This window comes from Synchiropus splendidus, chromosome 15 (genome assembly GCF_027744825.2).
Source record: "Synchiropus splendidus isolate RoL2022-P1 chromosome 15, RoL_Sspl_1.0, whole genome shotgun sequence".
NCBI classification, from domain to species: Eukaryota; Metazoa; Chordata; class Actinopteri; order Syngnathiformes; family Callionymidae; genus Synchiropus; species Synchiropus splendidus.
In genome coordinates this window covers 9698277-9709843 of record NC_071348.1, presented here as the reverse complement: position 1 = coordinate 9709843, position 11567 = coordinate 9698277, and the positions used below count along the sequence as shown (strand labels likewise).

The following is an 11567-nucleotide window of genomic DNA, read 5'->3' as shown; positions in this document are numbered from 1 at the left end:
CAAATAAATAATAATTACACAGCATTGTATGTTTACAATGCTTCCACATAATAATAATGATTTATATAACATGTTTCTCATACGTTACAATTTCCGCAACGCTGCAACAACAGCCAATGAGCGGCTTCGACGTCACAACTGGACGTGACCTGTCGCAGTCCAATATGGCGGCACCCAGCTCTCCAAGTTGCTCATGAGCGCTTTACATGACCAGTAATGTCGCTTCAGCAAATACAAATAAAATGTCGTTCATCTCTAACTTATATTTGATGGTTATACAAGTTCTTAAGTGCTGGACAATTCAGCTAAATTGACTTGCGAGTCACAAGGTTTGGATTCATCCGATTAGCTTAGCAATGAAATAAACAAATCTGAAGACAAGTTGCTCGGGCAGTTTTTGAAATGGACAGAAGAGGTCAGGGAGAACAACGGCAAGGCCGTTTCATCCGCAGACGTTGGGGCAGAGGCTCTTCACGGAGATGGACGTCGGAAGATCCGTGGTTAGTGGAATGATATATGTGGAGTGGTACTCATTATACTGCCTGTTGATACGCGTTATTTTTATGCAGGAATAGATACAACGGAGCTGAGTCATCGTTCCGATCCCGTGAGAGAACGGCATCATCCACCTCGTCCACATCTTCATCATCATCATCCAGTGGTGCAACTAGTGATGTTCCAGGTCAGTGATGCTTCATTCCTCTGTGGAATTATCAAGCCTATTATTGGTCGCTGAGAAGTCAAACCTTTTGAAATGTTGTTGTACATTAGAGCTGCCAGGATTCTACTTTGACAGGGAGAAGAATCGCTACTTCCGCCTGTTGCCAGGTCACAACAACTGCAACCCACTGACCAAAGAGCAGCTGCAGGCAAAAGAAAGGGAGAAAAAGAGAAGTATGATGCTCTTGGAGGACAACAAACTGAGAAAAGTAAGTCTGATCTGTTCACCAACGTTTATTATTTAAATGATGTAGTTCAGTGTACAATGAAATTCAAGTCAAACGAATAAGCTTAGTCATTGTTCATATTCACTACAGTGATATATGCTCACTTTGTGATTTGTTAATGAAACCACTCCAATCATCCTTAGAAAGCACCAAGACCAGGCTGCAACTCTACACTGTTGCACAAGCAAACACAACTGGGGTTGGTCTCAGAGAAGTACTTCTGTAGGTATGTATGTGCTATTAGACGCGTTACATTTGTTCATATGAACTATAATTTGTAATTGCTGAAGTTAATTCAGTGAATCCTCTAAAATAATAAATTACAAACTGTGCAGGGCTCATATTTGCGCCATGTCAAGCCGACATCTATGTATTTTTAGTTTATTGGAGGCATTTTTTATGATGCACATTTGGTTTTGAATGGGGTGAAAGTGTTGGTCTTCTTCAGACGGATCCATGAAGTAAGGGCAAGCACAATGAGACGTCACAAACTGAACCTCCAGACTTCAGACCACAGCTCCCCGGATAAAGACAACTTCCGATTCATCATGGTGAGAAGACGCATGAGTCACTCTGAATGTTAAACAAAAAAAGCGTGCAGTGTTACACGGTTGAGAATGTCTTTACCGTTATGTCTGTCTCACTCAGGCCGACTCTAAATGCGAGCAGATTTTCACTGTCAACGACAGCTCTCACGGAGGCTGCAAGTACGGCCTTATGAAGTTAGGTGCCAGCCAAAGCTCTCTGTCGCTGGAGCGGTGTGACAGTTTTTACTTCACAAATCACACGGTGGGTGATTCTGTGCTTATTTTTGGTGATCCGTTACTAGTTGCTCAGAAACTAGATGCGCCTTTATACCTGTCCATTTGCATGTCATGCCTCAAGAGTCCAAAAACAAACCACAATGGTGTCAGAGATCAAATTCACTGTGATGGAGTTAACTATCTTAATGAATCCTTGATGTTTTGCAGGTGAACTCCACATGCTGGGCCTCCATTAACTACACAGACTCACATGTGTTGTATCCTTTCTCTGTCGCTTGTTCCAAACAGAAGTGCTTAACTTTAACTTGACCTAAATATTCCAGGTGATGAGTAGACAAAGATGATGTCTTTCCTTGACTAAACAAGGTTATGTCTTGTGGGAGCGGCAGACACTCTTGGCTGCGTCAGTTTACTTCCTGCTTCTCTTTTCTGGAGCAGCCACACACGTGAGATTTTAGGATATACTCTCCACTACAGTGTCATAATCACAGAACCTCAATAAATTTGAAGGAATGTATATAGATACTGGATCTTAATCTTTTTGTCCCCGGCTTCGGTTCAGAGGTGCCGGGACGTCTGCGTAGCCTCAAGATCTGCTCGGCCTGGTCCTGTGCTTGGTGCAACAATCCCTTCATGAGCAACACAGTAAGCATAGGTCAGTCCCTCCAACTCCCTGTTGTAAAGGGACATTTACCAACTAAAAACTGACTTCCCTGCACAGGTTTGTCTCGAAAGGTCATCCTAAAGAACGCAGTGTCTGGAGAAACATGCACATTCAAAGTGAACACCGACGTCTTGACGCAGCAGTTTGCTCTTCATGTGAGTCTTTGGCACAAGGGACAATCCTTCTGCAGTATGAAGGAGGCGGGCTAAACTAAAACTGTCGCAGGAACCATTGCTCTACAACGGCTGCCGCTCAGGAGAGATTTTCAGTATTGACTTGCGGCTTCGTGGCAGCAGGCGTGAAAACTGGAAGGCCAGTTCTTTTCATCAGGAGTCAGCCATCACTTCAGTTCGGGTCCTGGAGGATGAGAACTACGTGATGGCGGCGGACATGCTGGGCCAGGTCGGATACACATACAAATGGAATATTAATATAACATTAATAACGCTGAAATCTTTCAGGAGTTGAATATTCCTTTCTGTTTCCAAAATCAAATGCAATGGGACGATCTGACTTGAGAGAAAAATTCTGATCGTGATATTACATTCATCCATGGAACTGAACTTAAATATGATCATGACTTAGTGGTCACCAGATGTATACCATTTATTATGTCCGAACACTGCGGAGAGTTTCATCTCAAACTTATTGCGTCCAGATTAAACTGTGGGATGTGCGAAAGACTAAGCCAGTGATGGAGTATGCAGGCCACTACAATGAACATGCACATCTTCCCATCCACATCAGCGAGCCAGAAGGGCTTCTGCTGGCAGGTACGAGTTGCAGCTGTTCCTTTTATATGTTCAGTTGAACAGGTTAAACTATAAGTTCATTCCAGCTCAGTTCATGATTGAAGGCTAACCTGGCCTCTCCCCACAGTGGGGCAGGACTGTAACACTAGGATATGGAGTCTGAAGGACGCTCGCCTCCTGAGGACCATCCCCTCACCGCACCCTGTTTCCAACAACCTGATCCCCAGCATCATCTTTTCCTCCAACCTGGGAGGAAGCAGAGGGCTGACCGGCCTCCTCATGGCCGTGGAGTCGGACTTGTACTTCTATCCTTACAACTCAGATGAGCAGGATGTGAGCAGATAAATTCTGTAAATTTTGTAAAGGGCTTTGGTCATGTGATCAAGCATGTGACCATAATCACTCAGGAGATTTTACTTTAAAACTGAGAACCGAATTTGAATAAACTTTTCCTCACAACTGTGGACAATACTTTTCATTCATTCATTCGGTGAAACTACTTCTTATTCAGCTATATTACAATGTTACTATGTACAATTTTATTCCCATAATGATAGTGTCATCACAGAAAAATTAGGAAAAAAAGTCTTTCTCCAATTTATTAGAAACATTAAGGTGTTGATGGACTTGATGTGACACAATTCAGTACGTAACAAACATCTTAGATTGCACAGCATCGACGTAACCTGAAATGTTTTAGGGGAGTCAAAGCTCTGTGCCAACAGCGAGAGTTCACAGCAGTCTCGTGCCTGGTGTTCTGAGGGTCCAGCCTCACCGACACTCCACAAAAAACTATTGACCATTTAGCAGAAAGACATTTGGATGCTCATTCAAAAGCAAAAAAGGCATTTATTGTATCACCCAAGTAAATATATCCCCCAAAACCGCTCCCAAGTTTCATTCTTAAGGCTGTTCTAATACAAAATGACGACTACTTAAAGGTATTGGATAAACTGGAATGCTTCATTCAAACTTTCAACCATTCATATACGGACCTGATGCTCAGTCATAGTTCCAAGTTCAGCTATAAAAAGGTGCAAATGTGTTTCACTCAGAGGGATTGTCAGTGAGGTTTTAGATGCTATTTTGAAAATGGAAAACAAAGCAGTACCAAACATCATTTATCAATGATGAGTTTACCCGTCTTGATAATAAAATCCTCCCTTTTCCAGTTTATACTTCTGCCCCATTTAGATGGACACAGATGGGGTATGATTTTCTTTTGACATGTTCTTTTGTCTGTGTAAAACAAAAATTCTATTACTTAAGATCGTTTGAGTACCACTGGGCAGATGCTTGCCCATGGTTCAGTTGAGCTTTAGATGTCCGGTTCTTACGTGAATGGACACAAAAGCTAAACATGAAACTGGTGCGTTGTATATTCACGTTTTTCCCCTACAAAAAAACGTTTTTTTGAACTTCCAAAACGGCTCCAAAAACTTGAGAAAAAAAGAGAAGAAATTTGCGATTATATTTTGACAAGACAAGCGTTGTGTGCCTGGTTTTAAAACTGGCTTCAACTATAAGTACAAAATCGAAGCCTGGTTTGAACACTTTCCGGCATCAAGTAAAATTAAGTTGATCACCGCCGATGCTTCACATTGTAACACGTGGCTGTTGATAATACAAGCAGGGCAATTAAAAAGAAAAACCTGCCGTTGAATGCAACTGGCAGCTTGTAAGACGTGGGTCAAAAGGGTTCCAGATATCAGGAAGGTTTCCACTCCTCGTCCTGCTAGAGCTCCCCTGGCTTCTGGCTGCAACCGTCACAGATCCTCACCGGATGGTCCCAGCCTCGGGACGGCACTGGCCGTCGCTCCTGAGAGCAGTCCTCGCACACCCCCTGTCCGCAGGCACGGCAGTGGTGGATGGAGAGGCGAGGGGTGAAATCACGATGGCACGTGCAGCAGGAATGGATGTCCTGATCCGGGACCCAGTAGGATGGACGTGCCGCGTCTTTCATTAGACCTGGAAACAGCCGAACAGTCAACTAAATGTCATGACAGTGAGATAAGCGCGGTGGTGATGCTGACCCAGTGGGATGTCAATCGCGCCGACGACGGCTCCCAGGGTGTTCTGAACAGCCTCCCCGACCTTCCTGGCGATCAGGGTGCCGCCCTCCTCCTCTAGAGCAGCATCCAGAAGCTCTGAGGGAAAGGAGAACTTCAGAGTGAAGGTATTTGGGACACTCAAAGTTAAGTGTAACGCTCACCCGTTGGGATTTCCCTGTTGTGGAAACACTCATCGCAAACCCGTACTGGTGCCAGGCCCCACCCTCGCTCGGGGACCGGCCGCGTTTTGGAGGAGCAGGCGTCACAGAAACCCTCCCCGCAGGCGCGGCAGTGATGCTTTGTGTCATTCGGCTGGAACTCTTCATGACACTTATGGCATTTCTGCACACCAATGTCACAAGACACATTAAAAAAGGTAGTTTTCTCTGAATTACTACGAAGATTTGTGTCGTCAGAGAAACAGGAAGTAGAAGCTGAATGTGCACAAAAACATCGAGCAGATCTCAACACAAACACATCCTGCGAGACCTTACCAGGATGAGAGAATTTGGTTTCCAGTAGGTCGGCGCGATCTGGTCCGTCAGCCAGGATGTTACGGCTTTCGCAGGCTTGACGCTGAGTTCTGAAACTGACTGGGAAATGTATTTCACTCCGTCCAGTAACCGTTGTGCGGCGTTGTTGTTATCTTTCAAAAACCCATCAGACTGTGGCAGGGAGCAAAAATTAGAACATTGGAATTGTTTTTTTTTCGATCAGCGGAAGTTTTTGGCTCACCCCAGGCCAGATGTGCTGGATCTCCGTTCGGACTACTGTCTCCACTGGATCCTGGTTTCCATACCAGTATTGTCTGCTTCTATAGATCACTGCACAGTTCGGGCACTCGATTACATACCTGGAGGAAAATAACAACAGGAAACAGGAAATGACTGTCTCTGTCTCGCGCCTCATTTCATTCCTCCCACTGTCACCGGACTCACCCGGACCAGGCGTAGATGGCCAAACCAAACCAGGGTGAGTCAGATGAGGCCGTTGTTTTAGGGACCACTATGACCTCCTTTCCTCCTTCATAACAGGCCTGCGACATCAAGTGTTAGAGGGGCATCAAACCAGATAGTGTTGTGAGTGTCTGCTGATTCGTACTCACTTTACAAGTGTATATGCGATTGTCATGCTGCGCAGAGTAACGGCAGCGATGTTTGGCTTCGTGGTCAAGTCCTTCCTTTAGGTGGTTCATGCTCTTCTTACAACCAGAACTGAGGACAAGATTGGATGGAGATGTTTGAAGACTGAGGACTTAAGTGAGTATGACATAGTGTTTTTCAGCCCCAACAGGTAAGTAACCTCCTAGAATGCTGCATTACAGTTGCTTATAGACATAATAGTTAGCAGCAAAATGTATGTTTTTTTAATCCCTCATGTTGTGACAAAGCGCCTGATGTTGCATTAAAAGTCGCTGGTATTATTCAGCGCATTTACCCGCAGCTGAGGCAGACGCTGGAGCAGGTGAAGTACTCGTCTGGAAAGAATGAGTTACTCGTCATGTGCTCATCTGGGATCTCGCCGCTAAACCTCTCGCTCAGCGCCTGACGGGAAAGAGCAGTGAAGTGGATGATGGAGACTTGTTGGGGGTTTATGACTGAGGATGTGTACGTGGAGAGCCTTGAAGATGACGCTTGCAGAACGCGGAGAACGGGTTGTGTTGTTGTCCAGTTGTTGTTCCAGGCTGTGAAGCAGTCCGCTGAAGTCCGTGGGAGGGTTGTAGGTTCGAGTTCCACGATACTGGACAGAGCTGAAGGCGTCTGGAAAGAGCCCCAGCTTCCTAAAACGCTCCTGAAGAAGACGATCGGTAGATTCTAAAGGTTTCTCTAGAATCAGAAGGACGTGTGTTAATTCATCCACGCTGCCTTTTTGGGACTGGAATCCATGGGGTTATTTACCTGATCCTAACAGCTTTGTGTGGACAGTCTCATGGAAGATAATGACCGCAGGACCCAGAGTGGACAGGGGGACATCCAGACCGCAGCGAGTCGTAGTTGCCTTCAGCTCCCGGGAGAAATGTTTTAGGTAGGCATCTGAGGCATCTCCAAGGAACTTGAAGAGATCATCATGGAGACGATCGGCGTGGGTACGATAGATGATGATATCTGAGATGGCCAGGACTTTGAGGAGAAGACGGGTGCGTTTTCCCTGATTGGACCCTAAAAAGAATAAACAACTGTGTTAAATAACCTTTAAATATGAACAGTTCAGAATGCAATTTCCTCGTACCAGCTCCTAATAATCCTTCTGTGTCTATGACGACCACCCGGTGGCCTGGATCCATTGCTGCCCACACACCCATGGTGCAGGACTCCTGAGTGGGAGACGTCCGGAACACTTCTCTCCCAAGAAAGAACGTGTGATTGAGGGTGTGAGACTTGCCCTCGCCGGTGTTTCCGAAGATAGAGACCACCTTTAGGAGCTCATCTGGTCTGCAGTCGAGCCTTTTCACAAACTCATCTTCGTCTTTTACCTGGCACAATTTGGAATGTGTTATGTTTTGGAATGATATTGAGATGAGAGAGCCGCACTTACTTGCATCTCCTCCTTCTCATCCACTAGAAGAAAGCTGCGCACTTTCTCCAGCTGCGCCTTGAGGATCTCCACCTCTGATTCTCCTGCCATGATGCTGTTGTCCTGAAGGGCTTTTGCAGGTGGGTAAGGAGTCAGAGGGTGTTTCTTTTTGTTGCCCCCACTGTGGGTCCTTTTCTGGCAGTCCAAGCAGAGGTTGATCTTGCAACCCTGGCAGCGCACCACAGCTCTGAGTCGTCCTCCACTTCCAGAGCAGGTGGCATCACTTTTGCAGGAGTCGCAGAAGGGAACGTGTCCCGGCGCGAGGCGAACCCGGTCGTGGTTCCTCATCCGCTCCTGCCGGTGCAGCTCCAGCTCACAGCGGGCGCACTGCAAGCTGCCACACTCATCGCATTCATAGGCAGCTTCATCTGAACCTCCACAAGCATAACTCTCTTGGCAGACTAGTATTGTGTTCATTCCTTTATCTATGGATGGACCTTGCCCACTCATTTCAAGATTGACAGCTCAGGACTATACCCCTGCTGCTGATAACTAAAAACTATGGCCACTAACAGAGTTCTAAACAGCTAAATGTACACCCTGATAAAAACACAGAGGATAAGATGATCTACGACGAGCTCAAAGAGACCTAATACAACGGTAAAATACAATACTAACACAGCTTTACGACGGCCAGTGAACTAGTCTGTGTTTCGACACAACAGTACGCGAAAACATATGAAAACATCCATTGTTTACTTATAATATTTTGACTTTTACCATTAAAAAGAAGAGTGTCTACTTATTCGATTACAGAGACAATAATCCAGGCAGTACGATACAAATACCAGTGAGGTAAAGAGAGCGCCAGGGAAAATAAACAACCTTGATTTCAGTGGACTGACCTAGCAAAGACTACCGGTCCGACCGACGACGGCTGGCTAAAACGAACTGCTGCCTCCACATTCTTTGAGTGGAGCAGCGGTAACAACGCGTCGACGACATACAAGGGTAACCGCAGTCGGTGAGTCGGTTAACCAGCTGGATTATTTCTTCTCACGCCGCTGAAGATGTTGTTTCTATACCAGCTGATCGGCTTGTTTTTATCCAGGGGTCAAAAGTCATCAGGGGACGGAAGAGCATGATGGGAAATGAAGGCTACATCGTACAGGCTTAAAAACAGAGGCAACAAATCGTTGTTGCTCCTGTTAAGTTTGCTGCAATAGTTTTAAAATCTTTTAATATACTTGTGAATTATATTTTTAAAAACTATGTGGAAAAAAACAAATGTTGCTGCTGCAGTAAAGTGCGTTTATTTTTATGTAAAGCGTAAGCCGTTTAAAAGTTGGTGGGCGGACATGGCGAGTTGTCATATGCCTACTTAACACAGTCATTGATTTCAGACAATGCGTATATATATATATATATATATCACATCATTATGTTGTGTCAAACCACGCGTGGTATTCTTATAAAAATGATGTTGTGTATCTAATCCTCCACTGTGCTTTGTTTTCGCCGCATCATCAATATTAGTGGCGGGGTGTCCAGGCGTCAATAACGAACGTCTGGGCATTCGACTCAGTCTATTATTAATTTTTAAAGCCAATTTCTGATGTCACGTATTTTTCTTCTCTATGGGTTAATATCATTACGGAATGCATTTGATAAAATTGTCTTTGTTCGGGAAGCAGTGTTTAGCAACCCCGACCGTATTTGACCTTGGTATGTTTTCGCCGACATTAGCTCAATGCTAAGCTAGCGAGTAGCTCACTGTTGGGGAGCTTGTCGTGTGTTCAACTTTCATCATGGAGGACGAAACTTTGACGGATATCAACGGAAAGCCCATCACTCTGGACTGTCTGGACCACACCAGCTTCTGCAGGGAATTCACCGTGAGCTCCCCTAAAGTGTCCATCGCTAAAGTGATGGTGTACACCTGCTCAGTGTGGCTGCTGGCATACACCGTCTTTTACTTTACCCAAGTAAGAAATTCACTCGTGATTCTGTGTCATAATACAAATATGAAGTGTTTTAAACCCTAACTGCATGCTGTATAAGAGTCCCACAAAGTTCCTACGGTCACGAATTACCTTTAAGAACGTTAAAGCTCCTGTTTTTTTTTGTTTTTTTATCTATGCGTGAAACAAGGAAAACAAAACAGTCTGTGATCGTTTTCCTCCATGTGCCTTCCATAATCTGATATGATCAGAACACGGCTGTCCTGACCAGTGCCATTTTCATCACCCTGGTTGGCATGATGTTTCACATCCACCTGGTGAAAGTGGATCACGAGTCGCTGCTTGTCATCGACTCCGTGGGGATCCAGGTGTCCTCCAGCTACGCATCCGGACGAGAGACGACCTCTTTCATTGAGATGAGCAAGATCAAGGACGTTGTCATCAACGAAGCAATATACATGGTGTGTGAGCCTAGTTCAGTCTTGTGTTTACAAATACCAGCGCAAGACACCTTTTAATATCTCATAATCCTATCTCATTTCAGCATCAGATCATTTACTACCTCTGCATACTACTGAAGGACACGTCTGACCCTTCTGACTCTGTTTCAGATGTCGTGCCATTGTTTCAGGTAAGCTCTTCATACAAGTTTGTTTGCAAACAGTGAAGTATCTCTCATGGTCACGTTTGTCTTTCAGAGCTCGAAGCCAAGACTGAACTGCCTTGTTAAAATTTACAGAAGCTGTCAGGAGATTCTGACCAAATGCTGACAGGTCACGTCTCAGGTCAAACCTTCATCACGTCCAGCAGCGTCCACACTGATGGATGACTGCCACTGAAATTTGGTGCTTTACTTGATAAGCCTTTTTAATGTATTTCCCTCGTTTTTCTATTTGTACAAATGCGTGTTCCCCCTCTAAGTACTTAGTATTTAATGTTTTTTTTTCTGTAAAATATTTGCCATTCTAGTTTTTCAATGAAGTAGGAACAAGCTTTAAACCGATACCTTTTACTGAGATTTTGGAAACAGATTTCAGTTCTATATAGTCAAAGTTTCACTTGCATTTTTAATATTTAATAAAAATTATAAAAGATCTCGACTTCTTCATGATTAGTCGTTAACCGAGGCATTAATCCAGCAGGGGGCGACACATCACCGCCTGTGTTTACATCGTGAGTTTCATGTTATGCTTTACATTTTTGCGTTCAGTTAAGGAGCGTCACCATTTCAGCAACCTGTCTTCACGTGTCTCCTTCATTTAACCGGCAAAAAACTATTAATTTGCTCCATTGTTCATTTGAGCCCCACATTTTAACATTCAAACAAATATACATAGTCTCGCCATTGTTCTTGAAAAGAATAAACAGACACGTCACCTGTGTGGAATACTGTCGCTTCCTTATATCTGTGCAAACCCAGAACAGGTCTGCTGTCTGCCGCCTCTCACAAGCCTGCAGATGGACACAACCAGTTTTCAAGTGCTGCGCGACAGCAGCAGGGAAATCAGCACGTGAGGCTGTCATACTTGTGCTTTTTAATGTTCATTTTTGTCCATACTGCAACTGCTTTTACTATGATTTGGATTTCAGTGGGACATTCTGATATGCATGGAGTGAATAAGACTATATATGGTGTATATATCTATCTATCTATCTATCTATCTATCTATCTATCTATCTATATATAGATATAGATATATAGATAAATAGATAGATTTATTATTTTTTGGGTTACTTTTTCTAGAGGAATATTACTAGTTTAACATTTGCAGCCTTCAGCCAGAGTTGGAAGGCAACACAAACAGAGGGGTGCGACTTTCGCGGGGCGAAGTGTTACACTACTGTAAAGACGGACCACATTGACAAGATAATAGTCCCTCCTGGAGGTGTGAAACTGCCAGGGTCCACTCACAG

The 11567-nt window shown here is 44.4% G+C and overlaps 3 protein-coding genes across 4 annotated transcripts; 2 read left to right on the top strand and 1 right to left on the bottom strand.

The window, feature by feature from the left end:
* Positions 1–154: 154 nt before the first annotated feature.
* wdr21 (WD repeat domain 21) lies at positions 155–3608 on the top strand. Of its 2 annotated transcripts, XM_053888058.1 has the most exons (13): positions 155–500; positions 570–682; positions 772–929; positions 1091–1173; positions 1396–1498; positions 1596–1736; positions 1919–1968; positions 2078–2157; positions 2274–2366; positions 2433–2530; positions 2601–2777; positions 3034–3148; positions 3255–3607. In XM_053888058.1, exons 1-13 carry the CDS (start codon positions 403–405, stop codon positions 3470–3472), a joined length of 1527 nt encoding a protein of 508 aa, XP_053744033.1. In that variant the 5' UTR covers positions 155–402; the 3' UTR covers positions 3473–3607. The 2 variants fall into 2 exon arrangements, with proteins under 2 accessions (XP_053744033.1, XP_053744034.1); XM_053888059.1 differs by lacking the exon at positions 155–500 and having other exon boundaries at positions 797–929; positions 3255–3608.
* Positions 3408–9331, bottom strand: zfyve1 (zinc finger, FYVE domain containing 1). Its single transcript, XM_053888057.1, has 12 exons — positions 7714–9331; positions 7408–7651; positions 7077–7337; positions 6790–7004; positions 6616–6722; positions 6284–6392; positions 6117–6214; positions 5914–6031; positions 5673–5843; positions 5340–5520; positions 5161–5274; positions 3408–5095 (listed from the first exon to the last, which is right to left on the bottom strand). The coding sequence occupies exons 1-12, from the start codon at positions 8200–8202 to the stop codon at positions 4863–4865; spliced, it is 2340 nt and encodes a 779-aa protein (XP_053744032.1). The 5' UTR covers positions 8203–9331; the 3' UTR covers positions 3408–4862.
* pigh (phosphatidylinositol glycan anchor biosynthesis, class H) lies at positions 9236–11033 on the top strand. The gene is made up of 4 exons (XM_053888060.1): positions 9236–9677; positions 9905–10114; positions 10198–10284; positions 10352–11033. The coding sequence occupies exons 1-4, from the start codon at positions 9501–9503 to the stop codon at positions 10421–10423; spliced, it is 546 nt and encodes a 181-aa protein (XP_053744035.1). The 5' UTR covers positions 9236–9500; the 3' UTR covers positions 10424–11033.
* The last annotated feature ends 534 nt before the right edge of the window (positions 11034–11567 follow it).

What these genes read in the sequence shown, in the direction of transcription:
- wdr21 (XM_053888058.1), top strand. Translation starts at nt 403, where the DNA reads ATGGACAGAAGAGGTCAGGGAGAACAACGGCAAGGCCGTTTCATCCGC. An exon ending in TACACAGACTCACATGTGTT is followed by an intron (nt 1,969 to 2,077) that starts GTATCCTTTCTC and finishes TGACTAAACAAG; the next exon opens with GTTATGTCTTGTGGGAGCGG. An exon ending in GAGCAACACAGTAAGCATAG is followed by an intron (nt 2,367 to 2,432) that starts GTCAGTCCCTCC and finishes TTCCCTGCACAG; the next exon opens with GTTTGTCTCGAAAGGTCATC.
- zfyve1 (XM_053888057.1), bottom strand. Translation starts at nt 8,202, where the DNA reads ATGAGTGGGCAAGGTCCATCCATAGATAAAGGAATGAACACAATACTA. An exon ending in ATCGCATATACACTTGTAAA is followed by an intron (nt 6,215 to 6,283) that starts GTGAGTACGAAT and finishes TTGATGTCGCAG; the next exon opens with GCCTGTTATGAAGGAGGAAA. An exon ending in GCCATCTACGCCTGGTCCGG is followed by an intron (nt 6,032 to 6,116) that starts GTGAGTCCGGTG and finishes ATTTTCCTCCAG; the next exon opens with GTATGTAATCGAGTGCCCGA.
- pigh (XM_053888060.1), top strand. Translation starts at nt 9,501, where the DNA reads ATGGAGGACGAAACTTTGACGGATATCAACGGAAAGCCCATCACTCTG. An exon ending in CCGTCTTTTACTTTACCCAA is followed by an intron (nt 9,678 to 9,904) that starts GTAAGAAATTCA and finishes TGATATGATCAG; the next exon opens with AACACGGCTGTCCTGACCAG. An exon ending in ATGTCGTGCCATTGTTTCAG is followed by an intron (nt 10,285 to 10,351) that starts GTAAGCTCTTCA and finishes TTTGTCTTTCAG; the next exon opens with AGCTCGAAGCCAAGACTGAA.